The sequence below is a fragment of the Ascidiella aspersa genome, chromosome 9, assembly GCF_963924565.1.
Source record: "Ascidiella aspersa chromosome 9, kaAscAspe10.2, whole genome shotgun sequence".
Classification (NCBI taxonomy): domain Eukaryota; kingdom Metazoa; phylum Chordata; class Ascidiacea; order Phlebobranchia; family Ascidiidae; genus Ascidiella; species Ascidiella aspersa.
In genome coordinates, this window is record NC_139455.1 from 13546267 (window position 1) to 13572397 (window position 26131).

General features: G+C 34.4%; 3 protein-coding genes across 3 annotated transcripts; 1 reads left to right on the forward strand and 2 right to left on the reverse strand.

Annotated features, from left to right (window-relative positions):
* Positions 1-228: 228 nt before the first annotated feature.
* Positions 229-12160, forward strand: LOC146133077 (cytochrome P450 10-like). Its single transcript, XM_083396807.1, has 11 exons — positions 229-613; positions 1421-1600; positions 8610-8779; positions 8887-9012; positions 9076-9151; positions 9430-9560; positions 9835-9971; positions 10046-10205; positions 10302-10428; positions 10490-10613; positions 10841-12160. The coding sequence occupies exons 1-11, from the start codon at positions 508-510 to the stop codon at positions 11043-11045; spliced, it is 1542 nt and encodes a 513-aa protein (XP_083252933.1). The 5' UTR covers positions 229-507; the 3' UTR covers positions 11046-12160.
* Positions 10523-21176, reverse strand: LOC146133078 (N-alpha-acetyltransferase 40-like). The gene is made up of 8 exons (XM_083396809.1): positions 21105-21176; positions 12261-12305; positions 12139-12189; positions 11928-12076; positions 11708-11866; positions 11550-11633; positions 11408-11485; positions 10523-11342 (listed from the first exon to the last, which is right to left on the reverse strand). Exons 1-8 carry the CDS (start codon positions 21108-21110, stop codon positions 11276-11278), a joined length of 639 nt encoding a protein of 212 aa, XP_083252935.1. The 5' UTR covers positions 21111-21176; the 3' UTR covers positions 10523-11275.
* Positions 14047-17195, reverse strand: LOC146133079 (uncharacterized). Its single transcript, XM_083396808.1, has one exon. It carries the CDS (start codon positions 17163-17165, stop codon positions 15810-15812), a length of 1356 nt encoding a protein of 451 aa, XP_083252934.1. The 5' UTR covers positions 17166-17195; the 3' UTR covers positions 14047-15809.
* Positions 21177-26131: the final 4955 nt, after the last annotated feature.

Below are 26131 nucleotides of genomic sequence, written 5' to 3' on the forward strand. Positions count from 1 at the left end.
ATAGAAAAGGCGAGCAAGAAAGTGGTCAAAAATATTTGTAACGTTTCTTAACTTCGGTTAAACCTGATGATTGGTTTAGGTATTTTTTGGCAATATTATGTTATCCAAAGCTAAAAAGCCGTTAGTGGACTACGGTCTGCGGATTGTCCAGACCTAAAAGACAATTCAATAGTAAAACAAATAATAGTACGGTATTGCTTAACAATCCTGCTGGTTAACTATGAAAGGGCCCTGTAGATTAACATTTTTGTGTAAGCCAAATAGCCTACAATAATTGGGTATTTTGACGCCTTAACTAAGTTTTGATAAGCCAAAGTTTGCCTGTTTTTACCCTAATTTCTCGGCAACTAACATATGTTGTATATACATCAGGTTATAAAAATATTAGGATACCAAACTCGACTGCAACAACTTTACCTTACGAGAAGTATTGTTTTATTTTGAATCAATTGTCTATGCTGTGTCCTGCCATATATTTTCGACAATTCAGTTTAAACACACTTCTAAATGGGAAGTATAGTAAAAACATTGAGACGTTGTATTCTGTCGTGCCCTCATTTCACAACACGACATCGTGATGCAAGAAAACACAACGGATACGCCGTCACAGAAGGTGGTAACATTTTAGGCATTTTCGCGTACCGTATGAAATGTGTTTTTTTATATGTCATGCGCTAATTCTACAACGCATTTGTAACTATATCGTAGCTAGTTTTCTCAAGAAAAATGTTCACTACGAAGTAAGTAAGACATATAAGTAAAAATAAGGGCGACTTTTATATGTTTGGTTATACCTTTAGCATACACAAATATACCCAACTCTTACCAGGTGCTGATCTAGGTATGTTGCACCGATTTTTTTTTGCCTGCGTTAAATAATTCAAAGAGGAAGTTTTTTTGCGATTCGCGAATCTCGTCCGTCTTTTTTATATGTTTTACGCATTTTTGGCCTCTTTACTGAACGTAAGATTTACAAACTTCTTATTGATAAATGCATTTTTTCCGCTCCAAACTAATGTATTCCGTCCTTATAACATGAACAAAACTTTAATATAACGAACCTCTTCCAATCTCTTAACGATTTAGATTTTTTACAACCTAAGTTATGTTATGTCATTTTTTCATGTTACGTTTTTTTACCGTGCTCAATGCGTCACGTCCATTTCTAAATCTATATTAATTTGCATTTTAAACCAATAGTCTCACTTTTTTCTTTAAATCCAACTGAAAAAGTAAAACCAGGCTTCTTAGGCTACCTTATTTTATAGCATTGTAATTAATAATTGCCTACGCCTGATTTAGAAACGGTCAATATAATATTCAAACAAGAAGCATTTTACTCCCTAAAACACATTATGCCATTAACAAGCATGCCTAACCATGATTTATATATATCATTTCAGTTTTTGTTGTTACACAGATTTTAGCAGTGCCCAAGTGGGTTCTTTCGATGATATTCCAGAACCATCATCACTTCCCATCATAGGAACAGCCCTGGACTACTCCCAGTTAAAAAACTTCGATGCATCGTATTTAGGAAGTCACTGGATCAAACGTCACCAAGAGTTAGGTCCAATCTACAAGGAAAACGTAATACCTGGTTAGTACCACTTGAAATTGGGTAAATTTTAAGAATGGCCACATGTGGAAATGGTATTTGGCCATATTGCAAACTTGGTTGACTTATATAGACGCATGTTACAACATAATGTGCTGCAGCAATGTTTATGGTTTCGATATATATCGGAAAAGCAGAGGAAGCGCATGACAACATAGTCTACGTAGATAAGTAAAATGACATGGCATTTTAAAAAATTCTATTATGTCAACGTATCAAAACTTTATCACATACATGCCGGATTTAGAGGGTCATGTTATCTAATTTACGTTCTGTCATATTTTAAATAAAAATACACCCATGTTGACCTCAATATCATTTGAAGATTATTATTGTTAGAAGCCTTAGGTGACATAAAGGTATAAAGACATTAGCGTTATAGGGCTAGTTTGCGGAATAGTATAAATGTATGAGTGCAGTTTATCCGCAAACTGAGCAGTTTCGCTACGACCAACGACAAACTTTAGTACATTTTTTTGCTATTATATAAATTATTGTTTACACTGCGAAATCGTTATAGTTGGATTTAAAAAGGCTATAGCGGAAATGACCTCCAACGTTAGAAACCCCGCGACCATTTTAAGTAGATTATTTTGTCATTTAAAAAATCGCGTATAAGGACAACTGTTTGCCCGGTTTAACCTAAATCGGACGGCGATTTACCCAATTTAGGTTAAAAACATTTTCACATTGAAAACCTAAAAACCCATTGGTTGAATTAAATCTAGTTAACACCTGGTTCGATCATTAGAACTTTTGGGGGCAGAAAAAAAATCAAAGATGACGTCACAAAGTCACGTGATAACGTTACGTTATAAAACAATGTGTTGGAAACACATGTTGTTATCAAACGAACTCGTGTAGGACTGTTTAGGTGTACTAATATGACGCTAAAATTGCAAGAAACGCGAAAATAAATCACTTTTAATATAGAGTTTAGGCTATTTTTAATCCAAATGGCTGCGGGCCTGTGAGGTTAATGCTCGCTTATAGCTTGTTTAAAATCTTTTTTTTTTCAAGTTATCCATTATATCGGTCAACGGGAAAATCGTTTTTGTCCAATATGTCTGCAACCTCGGAAATTAATTAACCAAAATATGCTGAAACCGTACAATGCAACCGAAGAATATTTTTTGTGCTTTCCAGGTAGCAAAAATTAACATTGGCCGAAAATTAACATTGGTAGCAAAAATCAACACCAAGATTACCATAACTAGATCGTCTGCGATAATAACAATTTAAACCAAACAAATATTTAGAACAAAAAGTATCGGCATCCGATACCAAAGACGTCATAAGTATGCTCAAAGCAAAATGCATGAAATTAAAAAGTGCGTTGGTAATTGTTCCCGGGTTATTTGGGCAAAATCGGCTTTTGTAATAAAAGTTTAAAATTCGCGTCCATGTTTTTTTTTTCTTTCGCGTCCATCAGCATGTTATGACTTATGAGCAGAGACCAGTTCAAAATCTAAACAGGTCTTTTTCGCAAAACTGATCAGTGAAATCCAAGATTTCTATTATTACGTCACAATGTGCAATGTGTGCTCTCTTTACTACAAAACAGTACTTTGCAACCTGTGGCATGGTACACACTAGTGCGGATGGACAAAAATTCCAATGCAAATAAGAACAGGGCCGGATTAACATAGTGGCAGATGTGGCAGCCGCTACGGGCCCCGCGCTTGGTGAGCAAACATTGTTTTTTTTGGCAAAAAAATGTCGAACATATAGTGGGTAAGAAATTTTTGGCTTGCAAACTGGAATGGCGTAGGATAATATTATAGTTGTAACTTGTAAGTTCAAATTACTAGTCTCAAAATATTGTCCCTTCCTAATTATTGTAAACTTTAAAAACAGTAATTTCCACTGGAGGCAACTGCCTTGATCGAGTGCTGTCACGAACACAATAATGTGACCGCTACTTTGGAAATACTTCGACACATTTCAGCCTGTATACCCAGAAGTGTTAACTATCATTTTCGCTTTCAGCTTACACTCCTGTTAGCTCGCATTGTTTTTACATCGAATGCTCTGCTTTAACGCAGTAAACATCACGCCACTTTTGAGGCATTGTGACGTAATACGAACGGTTTTAGTCGTAAACAAGTTTAATATGGTATCTTTTATCTGAAAAGAATGTTAAATACTAATTGTGACAAGGGCCACGATGCTAGTCCTATAGTTGTTTAAGAGAACGTTCGAGGGAATGGCAGCTTGGCATTTGATTTAAACTGTATTTAGCCTATTGCTTCTGAGAGAAAATTGTAATAGGTTCTAACTAGTTATTTCGTGATTGAGACAACTATAGCACCTTTTGTACTCAACTTAGCCTTTTCCTACTCCGTCATCATCTGCTGTTAGCTCAACTTTTTATACTGATGCTAGTATGCTGAAACTTCAGCAGCCTTGCTCAAGCTCAGGTGCTACCGAGCAAGAACAACAGGAAACAACCGAGGAAATGGAAACTCAACAGCCTTGCTACTTACCAACATCTAGGGTTCTAGATTTGGCAACTCAATCCAATGATTTGGGGGAGTGGCCTCTCTAGGTCTTAGATATGAACAAAAAAAGAAATGGGCAGCAAGGGGCAGTTGAGAATGACAACACATGAACAGTGACTTTACCAAATCAATAAGATTCTATGAGGCTGAGGGTTACAATAGATTTTGTAAAAAGCAATATATTACACATGTGCATAAATCTACAAATGAAAAGCGGCTTAGGGAGTGGTTATGCTACAACGAGACCGAAGGCAATCCGCATTGTTTTACCTGCAAACTAGCAGCCTCATCCAAAATTGAATTGAACGTATTTTGTGAAGTTTTAATGTCTGGAAGCATGCACAGCTGCTGATACAAAGACACGAGATAAGTTGGATGCACAAACCTGGGGTCCTGTACCTGATCAATCTCGGAAAAGACGGAGAAAAAGTTGATGCCGCACTGACGAAACAACTTGAGGACGAAAAGAAATACTGGGGTTCCCTACGGGAGAGGATCATAAATGTCATAAAGTTCTTATGTGAGAGAGGGTTGGCCTTCAGAGGAACAGGTAAAACAGTGTAGGATCTCCTAACAACGAAAACTATTTGGGACTCTTGGAGCTTATTGCAACTGCATCCATTCTTGTGCAACACATCAAGATGCATGCCAATCGTGGAAAAGGCACACTTCCCTTATCAAATACTATTTGCGAAGAGGTAGTCGACACATTGGGAAAAGCAGCCGAAGATGTAATCGTCAGGGAACTGAAAGAAGCTAAATACTTTTCCATATCACCAGATTTAACCCCGGACATTGCTCACACGGACCAGCTTTGTTTCACAGTAAGATATGCCAAGCCAACAGGGCCTGTGGTAAGGTTTCTTGCATTTCTGCCAATGGAGGGCAATGTTGCTCAGCAGATTTTCGACATCCTGGTGCTGTAGCCTACACCAGTGAGAAGGGTATCAATCTTGCCGATTGCCGTGAACAGAGTTATGACAATGCGTCCAATATGAGCGGGAAATATAACGGAGTACAGCCACTTGTCAAAAAAAAAAAAAATAATGCTGTTGCAGAATATGTTCCATGGTGTGCTCATTAGTTGAATTTAGTTGGAGTATGCGCTGCACAAATCGTGTCCAGAAACAGTTCAGTTTTTGACTTCGTTGAAAATATTTATGTATTCTTTGCTGCTTCAACACACCGGTGGTCCGTTCTGGAGCGTTCAGGTGGTGGAGTGTCAACGAGGCTCTCTGCAACACGATGGTCTGCAAGAGCTGATGCCATTAAGGTAATTAAAGAACGTTTTCCTTTTAGAAAGGAGGCATTTGGAGAAACATGTCAAAAGCAGGCAAATGGACTCGAAACTGGAATTTTACTGTTTTTTTGGAATAGCGCACTCTAGCGCTTTCAGGAAACTCAAGCTTTCTTCAATCAAAGCAACAAAACCTCAACATTGCCTTAGCATTCTGTGCCTCTTTGACAGAATACCTACAGACTTTTAGAAAAAAATTCGCTAAGTTTGAGTCAGAGGCGCAGACGAAGCTGACTCAAGTGCCAGACTACCGAACAACAAGAACAATTGTCGGAAATTGAAGACGCGATGTTGAGGATGTAGGCAGTGGCCGTTTAGTTCCAGATGCAATGGATAATCAATCATACACCCAATTGAACACACGGTTTAGTTTTTTGCGAAATATGCATGACTTAACACCTGCGCAGATCCAAGAAAGTGCTGACAGACTTTTAGAAGCATATCCTCAGGATTTGGAAGACGGATTAAAAGATGAACTACCTCAGTTTTCAGAATTCGTAAAGCACATTGCTATTGATTGCTCCTCTCCAGAACTCAACTATTTAACTTTGACCAAAGAAAACAATATTGACACCACGTTTCCTAACATTGACAATTTGTTACGTATTTATGATGGTAACTAATTGTACTGGAGAGAGATCGTTTTCAAAATTAAAGTTAATTAAAAAACTATCTGCGAAACACAAATGGGGGAAGAGCGGCTACACTATTTAACTCTTTTGAATATTGAAAATGACGTTCTAAAGTGACTAAACTCATCCGAAATGATTGCCAAATTTGCAGAAATCAAAATGCGTCGAAAAGACATTTAAATAATATTGTTGAACTTTTATATTTCTTGCAAATATAACATTACATTGGACATTTTTGTTGTGGAATATAGATTAAATTCATAAAATATTTAATTACTCCCGGTGATTATTTTTGTACATCAGATCAATCTGCCACAGGCCCCGCACTTAGTTAATCCAGCACTGAATAAGAAACGTCGCGCGGATGAATGTCCGGATAAAAATTGTGTATATTATTATTTTTAATTACGTCTAATACAGTATTCAAATAAGCTGGTGCGCTTATGCGTAATCTATCCTAATTATATTAATCGGGAGAAACACACAACATGGCATTAACTATATTAGGTGAACAAAATGTGAATCGGTATTTTTCAGAGTTTAGAAAAATGTTGGTATTTCGCTCACATTTTTAAAACGGAATACTTTCGATGCGCAGCAAATATATAAGGATTTAGGCTGATAAGTTTGTTCAACTTTCGTTGAAGAGAGTGCCACAGTGGACGCTATTTTTCTGTAAAGTTGACGAAAACCCGCGTGGAACATACGAAAAACACAGAAGAGATTCGCGCGAGGCTCGAAAACAATTTCCGCTTCAGTATTTAAAACAGGCTAAAAATCGTACTTGGCAGGGTCATGACTAAATCCGTCCCTGGAAAGAATGTTTACGATACAACCAAACATGTAGAAACTTGCCCTTTTTTCGCTTAGCCCAGGGTTTCCAACCTTTTAGTCGTGTATTTTAAGGAAAATAAGCCGCGGGCCGTATGTTGCCCAGGTTTGGGCTATATGCTCCCTTTTTCAAGAAGATTTTATTAGATTTTATTGTATGCAAAATATACAGCAGGAAATCCTACTAGCATACTATTACTAAACTGGATAAGGCGCTGCAATTAAACTCAGCTCACTAATGGACCAACTGTACGTTATAGTAACGTAACAATTATATCCACATTTAACGCTACGAAATGAACTCAATCAGGTGGGCCAGGGAGTGCAATAGGGTGGCGGGTTTTTATATTACATGAGTGTTATTCGCTCTGTGCGAGTGCAAAAACCATGATTGTCGTTTTGCTGCATACTGGCGGTCTTAAACAACTTGTTTTAATTTTGTTTTAAAATTCAACCTTTATTTTTCGGTGTTTAAAACGACTAACCTAAAACTTTCGCGCGCAGCTTTAATTTACCAAAATATTTAGTTAAAAGGTTCGATAAAACTCATGGCGCCTTTGGGATAAAATGATTTTATTGCACTGGGCTAAAACATAGCCTACTAGAAACATATTAACTTCCATGAAAAGGGTTGTTAAAATAGGCCCAAAATATTGTTTGGGGGTACACAACGTTGGACGAGCACTTTAATTCTGGTGCAAACAGAAATTAAACTAGAATTTGACACGCAAGAAACTCACTTAATTCTTCGTTTAACCATAGACAACTAAACAATCTATTACTGTTGTCCAGTCTAAGGACTAAGGGGTCCAAGGACTAAGGGGAACACACAATAAGACCTAAAAAGCAGAAAAATCTATAAAACCAACGTATTAAGACCAACGACATAATGCAGCCGAATACGCAGTAATATCCAGTACAGCATAAGATCAAAATCGTCTGAATAAGACGTAAAGCTGTCTGACTAAGGCCTAAATTTATCGGAAAAAAGGCCTAAATTCGTCGGAAAAAGGCCTAAATTCGTCGGAATAAGGCCTAAATTCACCGAAATTAGTCCTACATTTATCGGAATAAGGCCTAAATGGCCAAAATAAGGCCCAAACCTGTGGGTAGAGGGTATGGGACAATCGGGGGGCATCGGCCGTTTTGGTGTCTACGTTTGGACGCCCTAGTCCAGGGGTTCTTAAAATTTTTTTACCAGGGACCCCTAAAATTTTTTTGGATCTCGCGCGGACCACGCTAGGCCAAAAAATTTTAAAAATGACGTCATAAATTTACGTCACAATACAAATAGACTTAAATCTGCTGATTTCGGTTCAAAAATGTGAAAGTGAAATGAAGTCTTATTACAGTCAGTGTAAAACCGTTCTATTTTTAATTAAATTGTTCTCTTTGATAAATTGATTTACTTCTAAAATATACACTAATATTTCAATTAGGCGTTGATGGACCCCCTAAAACTAGTTCACGGACCCCCAAGGGGTCGATGGACCCCAGTTTAACAACCCCTGCCCTAGTCTGACTAACGCCGTCACGGTGCCGTTGTTTTGGGACCGGATTTTTTGGCCTGTTTGGGGTTATTGGTGGGTATTGGGTTTGGTTAGAAATTAGGTTAGTGTTGAAATTATTATGGGAGTTAGTAATGTACTTAGGGGTGGGGTTTGAGATCAGTTGAAGCGTTGTTTAAAGCACTCTGTGATAAGGCCATAACTAAATTCCCTTTAATTCAGGAATCACGGAGTATATTGTTTATACATGTTCACCAGTTGACACAGAAGTAATGTTCAGGAATGAGGGACCATGTCCTTACAGAGACCCGCTGGGTCCATTGTTAAAAGTTCGTCAACAATTAGGTGAACATAGAGGGATTACCAACACAAATGGAAAGGAATGGCAGAGGGTAAACCTAATTAACTCTAAAACGATAATAAACCTAGTTAAATAAATCGTTAAAGGTGTAAACTAAAGTGGTGCTACACATTTGGCTTCAATTTCCTATTTTTAAAGATAAGAAAGATTATTAACCAGCACTTTCTTCAAAACACTATTGTTTGGAAATTTACACAACAACATTACCAAGTTGCACTTGACTTTGTTGAATACATCAAAAATAATCTTGATGGGAGCAATGAGGTTAGTTGTTCTTAGTAACTATATTAAATGATCAGTTTTAGTTCAAATTTTGTTAACATTTAGGTGCCAAGTTTTTCAAAGGCTCTAAACAAATGGGCATTTGAAAGTACAGGGGTATTTGCATTGGACACAAGGCTTGGTAAGTTAATGGATTACACATAAATATCCCACATGTTAAAGAATAGCGTGTAAAATACATAAAACTTTCTGAAAAATCCCAGGCCTTTCGTTTTCTAACAACTATCTTTCCCTTCCCATAAATTGCAGGTTTGATCATATTGTTAATAAGTGGGCCTAAAACGTGAAAACAATGACTTTTTGTAACATTTAAGAAAGTAATCAAATGATTTAACTTATTAGTGATATCATGTTATATAGACTATCACTAAGAGAACTTTAAATCACTTTTTGCTTTAGGCGCTTTAGAAAAAATTATTTCTCCATCACTTCAGAAAATGATAGACGCAAATGAATTAATGTTTGAAGCAATGGGAAGACTAATTTATGGACTACCCTTTTGGAAGTTTTACAACACAAAAGATATGAAAGTAACTAACTTATTACTATAAAAGTGCAAAACTTAGGTTTTATATATTCTTTTTTCCTTTAATGTGAAAGGAAAGAGATAAAACACTACCAGATTTTATGTAGTTACAAGTGTTAGGTATAAAATTGTATTAAACGCTTATTGTAACTTATTGCTTAAAGCTTTTATTTAATCGGAAATACAGTGATCTTAATCATTTTAATTTAATACAATCGCTTGATTTAACATCCCTGAAAAAACTGTTTTTTTACCTAAATTTGTTATTTTTAAAACAGATGCTGTATAAAGCTCACCATTCGCAAGTTTTAACTTCCAGGGAGCATATGGATAGAGTGTTGGACCAATTGAGCAAGCAAAACTCCCCTAATACAAATTTGCAAAGTATTCTACATTCTAAAAAAATATCAAAAGAGTAAGGAATTATTTAACATATTTGGATTAGTTTAATGGCTAAATTCACAGATCATATTTGATCAATCTGGTTAGGGAAAAACTGATGTTGATGACTGAGTTTTTGATTGCTGGAATTGACACAACGTCCAATGCAGCAAGTTTTGTTTTATACGCTCTTGCAACGAATCCAGAAAAGCAAGAAATTCTAAGACTAGAATTACAAAATCTCCTTAAAACAGGCATATCAGGAAAGGTAGAAAGTTTAACTACTTTTATATTTCCAACTTAATTTAACTGATGTCACAGAGTTATGTACTATGTATAGGTAATTATATATATTTTTCATTAGATTCTGCACCAGGCACCATACCTACATGCATGTATTCGTGAAACACACAGAATGTACCCATTTGTAAGTAGCACCTCAAGAAGACTGGATAAAGATATGGTATTGTCAGGCTATCAAATTCCTTCAGGTAAACATTTTTTCTTGTGAGTATATAGTCCAAACCACTGCAACTTATCTCAATTCCTAAGGTACACACATTCTAAACACAACAAATATGACCAATGGAAGAAATCCAAACTACTTTAATGCTCCAAATAAATTTATTCCTGAAAGATGGTTGGGACAATCAATAATGCAGCGTAAACATAACCAGTAAGTACAAATATTCAAAATAAACTTTATTATGATTTTTCTAACCATTTCATGATTGTTTAAACATTTTTTGATAGGGTAGATTAAATGCATATGTTATACTTTTTATTTAAAGTCATTCATAACAGTTGTATAGCTTGGCCTTACAGGATTTTGTCAAATTGGGAGTGAGTGTATAAACATAAACAAAAGTTTGGGCAGATTTAATCACATGTCTTGTTTTGCAGGTTTTCAATGACTGGTCCATTCAATATGGGTCTTCGGATGTGCCCAGGAAGAAAGTTTGCACTACAGGAACTACAATTACTTCTACTGGCTATTATAACAAACTTTCAAGTTGAATATCAGCATAAGCCGATCAAAGTGGCATTTAGGCTGGTTTCATTTCCATCAGAACTTCCACAATTCAAGTTCACATTATTATCACAATAAAATAACTAACAACAAAAAGTTATATAATGGTCTCAAACACAGTAGGATAAAAAGCAGTAGTATAAAGTCCAAATTTATTTTTTTATTAATAGTAATAAATGTTAAAATTTGTGGAAGACCCCACACAGTCTTTTGGGTCTATTGCAAGTTTAGGAATTAGAGCCGTTTAAGTCCATGAAAGGATTCAGCATTTCTTTATCAACCTGTCTTGCCAAATTTCTTTAAAATATTTACCGGACATGTTTGCTTACGATTACATAGCACTCATCAGGAAGACTCGTATCATCAACATTGTATCTGTAGAACAGTCAATTTATTTATTTTCAAATACTTGGATATACATGTAGTGGCACAGTACTAACTTTAATTTATCCATGAAGAATGTCTTTGATGTTTCATTGGAATGCAATACAGTTGCTACAACTTTTAGCATACTGAATCTAAAAGACAAAATGTTGTTATATTATAATTCAGCTGTTTGACTGAATAAGCAAGTACACTAACTTTTTTGCAAATAAATGAAGAATTTGAATAAAAAAACGTCCAAGTCCCTTTCTTTGAATATTTGGGGTAAGCTGAATCTCATAGCTGTAAAACAAATTATTACAATATAACCTTTATCAACAAAATATGATATTTACTTTTCTATATGAAAAACACACCAATACACCACAGGATCTCCAAAATCCAAATCAAACCGAAAACTGACGAAGCCCACAGGATGTCTATCACTAGAATCAAATGCAACGAGGAACCACATTCTGTCATCGTTTAACTCCTTTTGTTTTTCCTTGTCATTCCATCCCCAATTGGCCTCATACCTAAAAAAAAAACATTATTAAAATACATTTATTTCAATCTAAAACCTTGAGTACTACTTACTCTGTCTTCATATTACTTTTGGTAAGTTGAAATGCCCACTCCATCACAGACGGTTCTGTTCTACCAGAAGTGGAACATTCTAACACTAGGTTTAGATCATTTTTTGTAAATTTTTGAAATGTAACAAAACTTTCAAGAGGATCAGTGACCTTGAAAATAAAATAACATTGACACAATCAATGTGATGCTTTTTTAACAGGAGTTTACTTACATTATTGGCATGCTCTACCAACTTCCAATTGGCATTGTTTTTTTCCTTCTCCTGTCCAAAAAAGCAAAGACAAGTTCAAAACAATACGGGTTAAAAAAAACTTCTACATATTCAAATCCCACCTCCAATCTTTTCTCTTTTTTTTGTTTGGATTTGTTTGATTTCTTCTAAAAAAAAATTAATGCCACATGATAAAGTTACTAGCAACAACACTATTTAAGAAGATTAAAATGTAATGTCAAGTTTTTAAACCCTTGGTTGGCTTTTAAAAAGACGCAATTAGGAATATTTCCCACTAAGGTTTATTATATTATCTGTGATTAGATAACCAAATTGTTGGAAGGCGGATTTATCATTTAATTATGAGTGAAACCCTGAAGTGGGTAGTACGATAAAATAGGTGGTAATGCCTAGAAAAATTAAACAAATGTGGGTGGAAATACATAGTTATATCTTAAATAATATTAGTCATTTTGTTGCAAACAATAATATTTGTGCCTGAAAGAAAAAATACAGGCATAAATATGCTGTTGCTACCAGGCATAGTATACTAAATTTATATACCAGAAAAACTTATTTTGAGCGTATTAACATGATTCATATTTCTGGGGATTATGAAACCAGGGAAGTAAGTTCAAGAGAAACATTAACATTTTCCTACACAATAAAATTAATTAGAAAAATAATTGCTTTTCTTATTTGCCCTTCTAAACTAGCCCATGACCCTAGACTTCATAGCAATAACATATTGAACAAATTTTAGTTTTTAATTCACACACTTGTGAATTAAAAAAATAGGTTATTATGTTTTTACAACTCAAAAGTTTAGTGTCAAAGTTAGCAGTGTTGTAAACAAGTCATTAGGGTTAAGTCAAATCATTTTCGTACAAAACAACGTCATTTCTACAGCACATTGTTTCACATCTAACCTCAAATCTGTGGACTTGGATGTAAGGATCTAGGTAAGTCCCATGCACCTTACCTTTTTTGTCCATTTACTATCTGTACATGTTACACACATTCCTAAATTGTCAGACCCATCTATTAACTTAGCCCGTATCAGCAGTCTTGTGGGGCATGACGATGTCATAAATAGAACTAAAAAGCTTCTTTTACAAATGTGCTTTTGACCAATCAAATGTATGGATTTATTGGTAAATGACAATTTTTAAAGCATTTCGTTAAAAAAGAGTTTGGTAAGGTTACTAATTAAACTAAAGTTAGTTCAACATTTGATATGAAAAAATGATACTAGGTTTTGGTTAAGTAAGACCAGAGTGTGTGCAAAATTTGTATATAAAATATGAAGTACCAAACATCTCTAACTTGCAGACCTAAAGTTAAGCTGTCACTAGAAATACCCACAATCACACACTTTTATAGGCTTTTTTTAATCGTTCTACTCAAGTTGTTATTAACCAACAATTTTATTACTAATTGTCAGCCTAAGACACACTGTGACTGTGCATGGTACATAGGTGACGGAAGAGCATGACAAAAATCCTACAGTGCGCAAGCATAATGCATATTCTTATCCTATCGTAAACTGCCTAGTCTTTTTTTTTCTTCTAAAATTGATTTTAAACCGTTATGTATATTATCTATCTACGCACTTTTCATTTCCAATTATTGTTACTTTTAATATTGCAACTGAATTTATTTGTTATTCTTTAAGCTCTTTTCTAATGTTTGCAAAGAAGCACAAAAATAAAATTAATATTTTAAGTTTGAAGTAACTATTTATAAGTTTGTACCTCGCACTAAATGATGATATGTGTAACAGTTTTTAAACTTTTGTCCAGTTAGAACAGCATAAAACCCTGCCTATACCAAGTTAAAAAAATATGTCTTACATTTAAACAACCTTACAATCAAAAACTGCCAAAAAAGAATCTGTTTTTACTAGCAGCAAGCAATTTATTTAACAACTTTTCTCACTCCAAGCTCATTACAAGATGTACAGTACAATCACACTAAGTACAGTTATGTTTAAGAAAAAGTGATGTTCAAAGTAGATTAATTGTTTTAGAAATCTAGATCAACAAATCAAGAATATTAATTCCAGATCACATTTGGGTGTTTTGTGGTGATACATAGTTTGATTAGAATTTCAACTACATCCAACATGTTATTTAAACATATTACTTAATAAAATATGTTGGTTAATACCAGGACAATCATTAAAGAAACAGAAGTGCTAAGTGATATTTAAAGGACTAGAGTATAAAAAATATTTTCCATTCAAAAAAGTAAGTCTAACCATAACCTACTGAAAGCCAACAAAATGAAGAAGTATGTTAACCAGTTTTAAGGTTATAAAAAAATGACAGATTTTGAAGTGTATTTTAGATTTTTTTTATAAATACATATAAGGAAGAAGAAAGTAACACACAAAGAAAAATGTTTCATAGTCATATTTTTTAAAGCCACCAAATCTTCACAAAGAAAGAAACAATTGTTTACAGAATGTAAAAAGAGATAAACACAAAAGCTAGATCTATAGTTATATACATAAAGTGTTGGTCAAATTTTAGCATTTACCAAAATGTTTAATGGCCCAGGTGATTTGAATTAATCTATTATCCTAATACCTTAAAAGAAACCAATTTGCTCAAACCTTAAATAATACTGGCAACACTTAAAAGAAATAAATAAATAATAAAAATGATTAAAGTAAAAAAATCTTACTTTTACTGTTTTCAACAAAAGAAAATATTTCACCTAAAAAATATTTTTGTACAGTATTGTCGTAAGCAGGAGTTAGATATTAAATTGTATTAAACAGATGGTTTTCTCGAGATTATACAACATTGAAAACAGGGTTGACACTAAAATTAAAATTTGTACTCGCCAGTTGACTATCAATCAGCATTCGCCCGGACAAAATTACAATTTTTCATTTTTAAATTAAAACTTCCCTTCTTTTTTTCAAAGAATATACATAGTTCTTATATGGTCGGTTTTGATTGTTACCAGATCATTAAATGCACAAGATTTCTACAATGTGCAACAAACTTGATTAATTATGTTGTTGTGGCATTAATTTGTCGCAAATGTAGACCATTTGATCAGTTAACAGCAAATAAGTTTTGGGCACTTGCCTGGATTTAAATGCACTTGCATTGGTAAGCATGGGAGTGGAAATCGTCACCCTGATATACTAAAATTGCATTTCATATTTAGTAGAATTACTACTATTAGGCAGTGGTAAAAAATACATCGTATGGTATTTTCTTTTATTTACTAAAAAACATTTGAGATATTGGTCAAAATATAAATTTTTTTTTGAAGTAGGTAAAATAAAAAGACTAGTGAATATTTAGTCCCAGCATAAAAGTACAATAAGGAATTTCTGCCAGCAAGACAAGTATATATTGAATAACTTGATGTGTCAAATCTTCCTACACTCTTGGTTGTGTTATAAAGCGAGTAGGGCTTAATAAAATCCATGCATGTTACAGCTGTACAAATTGTACTTTTACCTTTGATATTTAGATGTTAAAACTTAAACACCATCCTTTACTAAATTGCACATTACTGAAAAAATGACAACGGAATAACGCTCCGTTTATAACCAGCAAACAAGGGTTGCAGATTAAAAGTTTTGGAAAGTCCTGCTTTAGCAATGGCAATGTACATAGATTGATAGCAGTTAAATTAATTCACATTTGCTACAATTTTTTAAATATATTTGAATGGGTACTGCGGCGTAAACACCGTCTGGCAGCTTCAGTCATGACCTTTTGATCAAAAGATCTGCCACATACAATGGCTACCCAGTGCTTATCAAAGTCTTTTGTTTTCATAACACCTTTGTGTTGGCGTGTGTAAAAAATAGACTTCTTTCCATTTCCAATTTTTTTTTGTTTCATCACAGCTTTATTTTCAAGGAGACAGCTTTGATCTTTACCAGCAATTGAAGGTACACACCTTGGTTCATTGCTTTTTGATGATGTTACATTTATTGTCTTTTTAAGATGTTGGTTTATTGTGGTATCATGCTCCAGCAGCAAAGCTTTACGAGCAGTTTTTTGAGTGCAATCTTTACCCTTTCTCCATTGCCTCCTTGGCCAGTTAGGACCAACTGGTGAAGGCCTTTTAAAGCAGGCATCTTGGCCAGGTATAAAGGGTGCATCATCACAGCATTTCACAGCCCCTTCATCTTTAAGACTAATCTCGGCCTCCATACCAAAAGAGGGGCATTTAAATGGAGTTGGTGTTCTTGGTGTGAGTTCATTCAGATCTTTGCAGGTTAATGGAGTTATATTGGCAGAGGTTTCAATCTGTTTGGATCTTTTCGGAGTTGATTGAAGAGGAAAGTTAAAAGTTGCCTGTGATTTGTCAGACAAAGGAGATGACCAAGGATGCTCTTTGCTCCACATTCCATCAGTTGTTTTTGCAGACAATGGAGTAGATACAAGGGAAGGTGGAGACAAGGGCCCACTTGAGTCTATGTATGAACAACCAATACCGCTATCGTCTGTGTCAAAGGATGAGTTTGAAAATGACAGTTCTTTGACAACGCCGTTGGAGTTTGGACCATCTTCAGAAAAATCATGGTCCCCACTAGTATTGAGAAACCGTGAAGGAGAAAAAGTGAGAGACTTAATTGGTGATACCAATTGGTCATTTGCTTTCATACATTGGCTTCTTCTGTGTTTCAAAATGTTCGGATATACAAGTTGGGTTGATTTGTTAGAAACAGGCGGTCCTTTTAAATATTCTGAACCATTTTCTTTTTTAACTGTATATTTAATGCTTTTTTCCGTTGATCTACTGACTTTTAAAGACTTGGTGGTCATATTGAAACCTTGGAAACTTGACAGGCCACACAAGATTGGCTTAGGAATTAGTAGCTTGGTTTGTTTCTCACTTTCGGTTAAAATATGATGAGAACAAACAACAGCCTTCAAATTATGCTGCAATTTGCTGCCAGAAGTGTTTAAAATATCAACAAAGTTTTTTTTAAAGTTACAAAATCCTTCATCAAAAGTGGAATTGTCAGGAAGATGGTCCTCACTTTCCATATTATGCCAAGAATGCCATTCACATGAACCATCTCACTATAAAAAAGAAAATTGAAGTTATGATGGTTGTTAAAGAAAACTATATAAATATATTTATATAAATTAAGTGTTAAAAAGACTGTCTTGAAGTTACACAGTATATGAATAAATCAGTTAACCAATCATGTATTGAAATTTTTAATATTGATTCATTAAGGCCACCACCTGCTTTAGACAGTATATTTTGCCATACAATTTTCTTTAGATTTCTGAAACATTTGGGCATTTAGGTGCCTAGGTTAAGAATGCCCCCACAATGTAATTAGGTTTTAGGATAAACCTTTATAGGGTGAAAACATGCTGGGTAATTATCAACTGAAAGTTTAGAACTTATTACTTTCTGACTGAAAGATGATTGTTAAGTTGTCCTTTAAGTGTTATCACGGCATGTCTATGGCCAGGGCAGACATATTTGTACTTCGTTCGGGATGTTTGTCAAATGTGGACAATTGCAAGTCACAAATTTGACCACCTAGGGTTAATTAATATTACCAATATTAGCTAATTTAGTACCATAGAAACTAAATCAACAAAATGATTTGTCATTAAGATACCACCATGAAATAAAAAGGCAGGTTAAATCATTGTTGAACAACAAACTACATTAAAGAAATATAAATTTACAGACAAGATTTGCTAAAAAACTTGGTGAGTGTAATTGCATCTTACCAATGCTGACTTGAATGTTGACAACACTCACCCACCAGAGAAAAAATAGTTGTTTTTAGTAGCCATAATTTTATTTTAGGGGTTAAAACTCTTTAATCAAAACAAAAAACAGTGTTTAAAAAAAACTCTTAAGGCATTTCAAGTAAAACCCAAAGTACTGCCAAATTCATAATGCATGAAAGTCCTAAAATTACTATGCTGAGATATTATGATTCTCAGGTGTTTCTGTTAGTGCTTACACCTATTTAAATTTAAACCATGGAATTGTTGTTTACTGAACTGTTATCATACAAAAGTTTGTCTAAACCAATAACTCTAGTCCTAGTTATTATTTATTATGAGCAAGTTATTGATATGAAAACAAAGCATAAAACTATATACATTGGTAAAATCGCCCAATTACACTGGTCAACAGCAAATTTTAAACAGAGATGTGATAGATTGGTTCTTAATGTGTTTTCGGCACTGATTCTGAAAATGACCTCAGTTTTTTTTCTAGGACATAAGGTTTTTAATAAGGAGTTAATTTCCAGATGTAATAACAACATCCGAGCAGAGTATACACGTTGTTTAACAAAGTTCTCGTAGCACTAAAGCAGAAAAAATCAAAATGAATAAATGTTTGGTAATGCCAGGTTTTTAATCAGTAATGTTGTTACATATCTTTTTTAAATTTGGGTGACCAACCACAAGCAATGAATTAATTAAGATATCACTAAGTTGGACAATTGTACTTAAGCTTTTAGTTTTAGCAAGAAGACCTATACCACATAATGCCCCCAATGCATGTTTCACTTCCTCCTCACAAAAGTCTTGAATTCTACCTGATAAAGTTGAACATTGAATGGAGTTAAAAAGCAAACTTAATAGTCAAAACCACCTTTGTTTTCAGACAGATTTAAATAGATGCATGTTCAAAAGAAAAGTCAGAACTGCTTGTATTGGGATTAAAATACAACAACTTGGTTGAGATTGATGTGGTAATAAGACAATAACAGAAATAAAAATGAGACAACCTACAGGAGATGGTCCTTTTTGCTACAACAGCAGTGATACCAACTGCATTACTAAGAGGCTATAAGCCTATAAGAGAGCAATAAGTGGCTGATAACACACGTTATAGCCTACAGAGCCTCTTTGAATTTTTTTTTTGCTTGAGGAATAGAAAGATGGAGTTCTATATTTAGCATTTTTCTACACAAAATTTCACTATTAAGCTAAGCAAAACGAAATGAATCCTACTGGAACAAAATATTAGTTCAATTTTAAAGAATGCACATTGTAAATAGGTGGAATTACGCGCTTGGCTGGCATTTAGCGACTGTGTGCTAAATTTTTAGAAAATGAAATTGCATTATTTTCCTTTCATTTTAAGCAATAAAACCCTGTCACCAAGGATTTTAGAAGGAGGGAATAGTTCAAGATTTCATCATAAAAGTTCTATGGTGATGACTTGTTATGTGTACATAAAAAAGGTTTATGCCAGACGTTTTTACGGTCCATGGATCACAGTTGTGTGTTGTTTTTAATGCGTTTTTTGGAAAATTTTAGATTGACGATATTTAAAATATGTGATGAAAAACTAAAGGTATATTCGAAATCAGCGCCAAAAATACATCTAAGATGAAATACTCACATTCTCGTTTAGAAAAAAAAGTGTAAATTTGTTGACCAGTGTTATTAGCAATAACTAATAAAAAAAATTCAACATATAGCAAGCAAAATGTTTTACGTGCAATAATTTGAGAAAAATTCCAATTTTAAAAAATAAAATGCTTAGTCAAAAGGACATTGTTCAGCCTTGTTTGTTACAACTTTTTTCTATAAATGGAATTTCTGAACTTTAGGATCAAATTCAGTTATCTAATGTTTGTTTGTTTGATCAACAACAGGGACTCTTTTGGTTTTGGAGTGTCACTTTTGAAAATCTTCCTGGAACTTCGTAATTAAAATGCTGAATCGCCCATGAAGTTTATCTGGTTTCATTGGGGGGTTTATAGATTTCAGTTAATTCATCCTAATGAACCATCAAACCAAAAGGTTGGGAACCACTGGATGAACCTATGTTCCTTGTGTGTTTGCATTTACATTTATTTACTTGTGAACATAAGACTATCTCTACTCAAAATCTGCACCATTTTCATGCAAACATTTTTGTTTTAGATACACATTTTGCTCAAGAGTTGCAGGTTGCCTAAACCTTGGTCTAAGACAATCGTATTTTTTTTAAGTTGAAACCTATGACTGTTACAGTATAGTATGTAAAACAATTAAATAGTTTTACATAAGGGCCTCAACAAATTGATTTTGATGGGTAAACCAACCACAAACGCCTTTTACATTACAAACATTTTAGCTTACTGTATGAAAAATGCCTTACCTTTCTATTAGAGAGCACAATTCATCGTTGATAATTAATGAAATAAAATAAAAGTGTCTTACAATCAGCACTGCTAAGATGAAATAGCACTCACCAAAAATATGAAACACTATGTCTGCAAATCTCTTGTCTAATTTAATAGTTTTTTTACCAAAACTTTAACCTTTCTTTTTAATTTTTAGAGATTATGTAGTTCTTGTATTGCAAATCCAAGACTTTTTATCACAAGCGATGTGCTTGTGTTGTGTAACAAGCAATTCATTTTAGTAAGCTGTGGCTTGTATCATAAAATACAGCCATTTCAACAATTGTAGATCAACAAATTGGGTCCAGTAAGTCTAATAACAGCACTCATTTTTTAAAGACATGCGCCGCCGGCAAGTGCAAATACTTAATCCTGCAATTTTGAAACTTAAATAGTAGTCTCCGAATATTTACATATTTTAGGGCATCAGTCCTAATACTTCCTGGCCCAATGAATGTGCGTTTAAAATAAAACGCAGCTTAAAAGACGAGTACAGCACAAAAAACAACCCAAAAAAAATGAATACCAGGTAAACCAAATTAATTGCCTGTAGGGGTGAAAGTTAGGTTTAGCTCTTAAGGACAGGATAAAAAAATAAATACCACATTCTTAAGCTGACAGCAATAAAAATATCGAAACACTCCTTTTTACGTCCAAGGGGTTGTTTATATGCATAAACCTATTCGGGCAATAATATACATTTTATTATTTTAAACTGACAACAAAAATAATAAAAAACTTACATTAATTTATTTTATTGATAAATATATTAAAAACTACCCAATCATATATTCAACATGTGAGATGGAGTACAAAATTTACTTACTGACATTGTAGGATAAAATGTATTTCCTGGTAAACAGAGTGTTTCAAAAATACAACCAACTAAGTTGACAAGTAATCTGTAGAATTAAATAATAAATTAATAATACATAAATCTGCGTAATTAGTTTTGATCAGGCTGACAGAATCTTGCCAGCCGTGTCTGGTGCCAAAAAAAGCATTTTGGCACAAATTCTTCGTTTTTTGGTTTGGTCCCCAAAGTTAAATGATGTGTACACCAAATAAATGCATAGACTTTGACATGTTTAGGGGATAAACATAGAAATTAACAAGGAATGTAGTATTCCAAGTATTGCGCCGAAGTTCCTAAATTTGTGACATTAACAAATACAAAGGGGGATGCGAAAGTACACCTGTGGGTGCACATATAGGCTTTGCTTACTCTCACACTTTTCCATAGATAAGCTGTTTTGGGGAGAAGTTATGTGCAAACATGAAGTTCGAAACTGGTGTAAAGAGCAAAAAATCATTATTATTTAGGTTAAATTGTTAGAAATTTTAAATTTTAAGAAAACATGACTAGGGATGTTCAAAGTAGAATATAGAATCCTTGGATTCGAATCCAGATGAGATTCGAATCCAATTCTGCCGTTTATTTCGGGTAATTGGAACCGATATACTTTAATGTTTTACCGCCAATTGATTTAATGTTTTACCGCCGATCCTAATTGCACAAACGCGTGTGGTAAGTTGGCCAGTCGCTGTGGCGACCAATTTATAGTGATTGCTTTAAATGTAACCTGGTAGTGCAGCGTCAGCGTTTTTTCGGGCGGCCAATTACCGCGTTTCGCGATAACGTTCGTCTAATAATTAGGTGTCAATCAAGCATTATTGGGCGAGCGACTAACGTGTAATTTCAGGTGGGGAGTTCCCAATTTCCCTAAATGCGTTAAGTTGCAAAAGTAACATTACCTTGTAAGAGGTGCTGGATGTCTGACCAAATGCGCTATAGGGTTACTTAAGGTCAACTTTAGGCCAATATTCAGCGAGGTTATCCAGTAATGCACAGCGTAATAGTCAAGTAGTAACTTAGTATTCTTTGCACTACATTATTTGACTGCATAACAGATCATTTTAGTCAAAAAAAGAAGCACAAAAACCCAACAATGCTTTAAAAACAGGACCGAATTGCCAAAGAGTTCTGTGTTTGGTGTTACATTGTACTCACTATTGGCAAAAATATAAGTTTTGGCAACAACCTGGACAGTGGACATATTACAGTTTACACAACTGTGTCAAATGACAGTTGTTAACAATGTTAAACATATGGGAGATTTTTTTTATTATAATGTACACATGTTAGGCAAAAATCCCTTCCCCAAACAAAATCGAGGTTAAATAATTTAATAAAAATATACTAGGATTCGCTATTCTGGATTCGTTATTCTAGATTCGAAACCTATTATTCTAGAATACCTTGGTGTTCTACTTTGAACATCCCTAAACATGACGCATTCCGCACATAACACAGAGGTAGAAAAAAACAATTTAGTAATTCCATTTTTTTTAATTCTTTTTTAGACCATGTTTTTTGTTTATTCTTCAGCCGACATGGTCACCAAGTCGCCAGCATTCTGCCATATGGTTTTGATGGTATTTAAGTCCCCCTAAAAATAGTTTACACTAAGACGGGGATGTCTAACCTTCTAATATAATGGGCCATATTACCAACTTAAATATTTCAATGGGCGTCATAAAAAAATAATCAGACAGAGCCCATTACCGTCCAGCAAAAGCGAACCTTTCAGATGCAAAGCGAATATGTGTTAATAATTTTGGTAGAATCATGTGTAGACTATCAGCAGCGCAGATTTCTAAGTTCCGTGTACGGTACTATTGTAATTCACAATTAGTGCAACATCTGCGCTGAGCAGTATGCCAAGTCAGCTAAAATCCAAGCTGCAGTTGCGAGAAAATAACTTGTGTCAATTGCGCACTACACATGTGGTCTTACGATATGCTTATAGAGAATAATTTTCACAGTTAGACCACGTTTCAAGTGAATCTGCTTCAGTTACAAAATGCCGTTATTACATCATCAGCGCAGACAGCGAACAGCAATAAACATTAGCCTTAGCTAGGGCTACCATATGTCCTCTTATCTCAAGAAAACTGAATGGTCCTCCGAGGACGTTCAAAAATGTCCAATTGTCCTCTTTTTTCGCATTTAGAGTTAAGTTAGGCGAGACGCTATATTTATTTACAAAAAAATACTGCAGCCATGAAACATGCTGAATTGCTGGTTTAAAACAGGTTTTGAAACAAATTGCCCTACCTCAGGGGTTCTTAAAATTTTTTTACCACGGCCCCCTAAAATTTTTTTTGCTTTGCATGGACAAGAAATGATCCAAAATGACGTCACAATACAAATAGACTTCATAACTCTGTTTATTTCGGTCCGAAAAATGTGAAAGTTAAATGGAGTCTAACTATACATTCAGTGCAAAACCGTTTAATTTTCAATTTAAGTATTTTCTTTGAAAAATTAATTACTTCTTAAGTATAGACTAGTTCTTGAATTAGGCCTACATGGACCCCCTAAAACTGGTCCATGGACCCCAGCCCTAACTTCTTGACTGTTATTGTAAACATTGCGGCCGAAAAATGGCAACAGAACCTCACATTTAGAAAGGCCCATTTATAAAGTAAAGTTGTGAATTTTGTAGGCCTACTATCAGTGTTACTGTATGGTAAGCTATGTTCTTTATTTCTTGCAGAAGCTTGTCTAGTTAGTATATAGCAGTGGTTCTTAACCGGGGGTGCGAGCTCTAAGTTAATAGTTTTGGTTGTACATCACTCCTACAGTGGTGAACAAACTCTGTTTTTGACAACTTTAACATTAAAACTGCAAAAAAATTTCGCACTCCGCGCGAATCTTAACATTTTTCAGCACAAAGTCTCTTTGAATGCAATTGCATGTTTTCATTAGGATTCCTCTTTTTCCCGGATTTTTTAATTTCCGGGAAACGGGATTGAAAAAATAAAAATTCCCGGGAATCTTGACGTAATTTTTGTGTCCTAATTACATCATTATGATGTTTAAAATTACTTTATATCATCTCTAAACATTTAATTAAGATCATTTATGTTCTGTAGTATTGCTTCTGCAATCTTACAAGACCTTCTCGTATTAAAAGCTGGACCCTTATTTTATTTAAAAAACACGCGCATGCAGGGGTATTTTTTATCAATAAAATAAACTTAATTAGGATTTTTTTGCTGGTAAGCGGCTAAGCACAAATAAAGCAACTCAGGCAACGACTTTAATAGGTTTGGCAATATTTTTTTTCTTTACATTAGTCAAAAATGACATTTTTTTTTAAGTTGTAAAAAAAAATTCAAATTAAAAAAAAAAATTCCCGGGATTTGGGATCGTTATTTCGCGGGAAATCCCGGGAATTTCCCGAAGAGGAACCCTAGTTTTCATATCATCAAAGGTATCGGCCTTATTTAATTTTAATTTTGCTAGCTTAGATAAACGATAAAATTCATCCACTGTACGAACTATTTTTTATCCATACAACAGGGGGACTCAAACTTTTTACGCGAATTGATAATGTTTTTGCAATATTGCCATTGTATTGTGTCTCGTCACATCTTTTAAAACACAATAATGCAATGTTTAATTTTTGCGCTTGTCATTTTTATTTGTGCCTGACATCACACCCTTACAACTGTGGAGTAAATGCCCTCACAACAAGTTTGTCAAAATTACCTCGTGCATGAGCAATTTGCTGTGCTACCAATGCAAAATGCCTCCTGAATTTACAGTTTAGCGCCAATTCAACCAATTAATTCAATTTTTTTCTTTTTTCTTTTTAACAAACTTCATTACTTTCAAGTTGTTTTTTAGTGACATTTAATCGGAAATGTCGAATTGCTATTCGTAGGGCGGTGCAAGGCATAGAAAACATTCAAATGGGGGCGCGACTGAAAAAAGGTTGTGAACTAAACACTCCCGCTACAGTTTTTTTCTTTAAACACCGGTAAGAGGTCAAATGCATTTTTTGTCCTTAATCACACTTGGTTGACTTCGCACTTATCTACGGATTATGACAATAACCTCTTCCACTTTTTTAAGTTATACACTGCTTGTAAATAAAATTTCCGAGAAATTGAGTATTTGTAAAACAGATAACCCCGTCCCCAGGACTCTCCTGGAGCTAAGATATTCGGAAAAAACAAACAGAGTGACAGCCTGCTAACCACCTGAACAACGGTTATGTGTAAATAAGAAGCGTAACGTTGTATTTCCCGCGCACACCAGCTGTCCATTTGTCATTGTTTTACAAATGACGTACGATTATTCATACAATGGTTCGTGTAATATATCAATCATTGTAATAGAATATTAAAACTTTTCAGGTCACCCGGTCGAAACAAACCAGGGAGTCGAACCGTTTGACTTTTATGGTTCAGGTTCGGTTCGGGTTCAAGGATTTTTTCGGAATCCGGCTCAGTTCCGGTTTCGGTTCGGAGTAATTTAAAAGTTCCGGTTCAGCTCCGGTTCGAACATCGTTATTTCAAAACCGGTTCATAAAGTTCCGGTTCAGATACAATATAATTTGCGTTAAATCTCAAAATGTGGGTCGATAAATGTAGAGAATAATCTTTGAATTGTAAGTCATTTAATCTAAGTTCCGTGACTTGCAACTCAATATTGAAATATCTAAAAAATAAAAAATGAACGAATTTTTTATTCAATATTCATATTTTTTTCATAAAATTTCGAACATGACGTAACTTGATTCTGTAAAATATAAGTTGTGACGTCATGCTGGAGCGAACCGCTTTTGTTTACAGGTATAGCAGCCACTTCGTCATATTGTGTTTACACAGAGAATTTTTTGTTTTAATCGATGTGTCGTAACGGAAAATTTTCAGTAAAAATCTATGGCCTAAATTCTTTGCAATCCCTTTCAATGTTTGCGTTACTTCTTGCAGCCAATGTGCAAACGATAAACGGAAATTTTTCGGTAAAATTCCGTTACCTAGATTTCTTGCAACCAC

What these genes read in the sequence shown, in the direction of transcription:
- LOC146133078 (XM_083396809.1), bottom strand. An exon ending in AAAAAGAGAAAAGATTGGAG is followed by an intron (nt 12,190 to 12,260) that starts GTGGGATTTGAA and finishes TTTTTTGGACAG; the next exon opens with GAGAAGGAAAAAAACAATGC. An exon ending in TTCTTCATGGATAAATTAAA is followed by an intron (nt 11,343 to 11,407) that starts GTTAGTACTGTG and finishes ACTGTTCTACAG; the next exon opens with ATACAATGTTGATGATACGA.
- LOC146133077 (XM_083396807.1), top strand. Translation starts at nt 508, where the DNA reads ATGGGAAGTATAGTAAAAACATTGAGACGTTGTATTCTGTCGTGCCCT. An exon ending in CAAGGAAAACGTAATACCTG is followed by an intron (nt 1,601 to 8,609) that starts GTTAGTACCACT and finishes CCTTTAATTCAG; the next exon opens with GAATCACGGAGTATATTGTT. An exon ending in TGCATTGGACACAAGGCTTG is followed by an intron (nt 9,152 to 9,429) that starts GTAAGTTAATGG and finishes TTTTTGCTTTAG; the next exon opens with GCGCTTTAGAAAAAATTATT.
- LOC146133079 (XM_083396808.1), bottom strand. Translation starts at nt 17,165, where the DNA reads ATGGAAAGTGAGGACCATCTTCCTGACAATTCCACTTTTGATGAAGGA.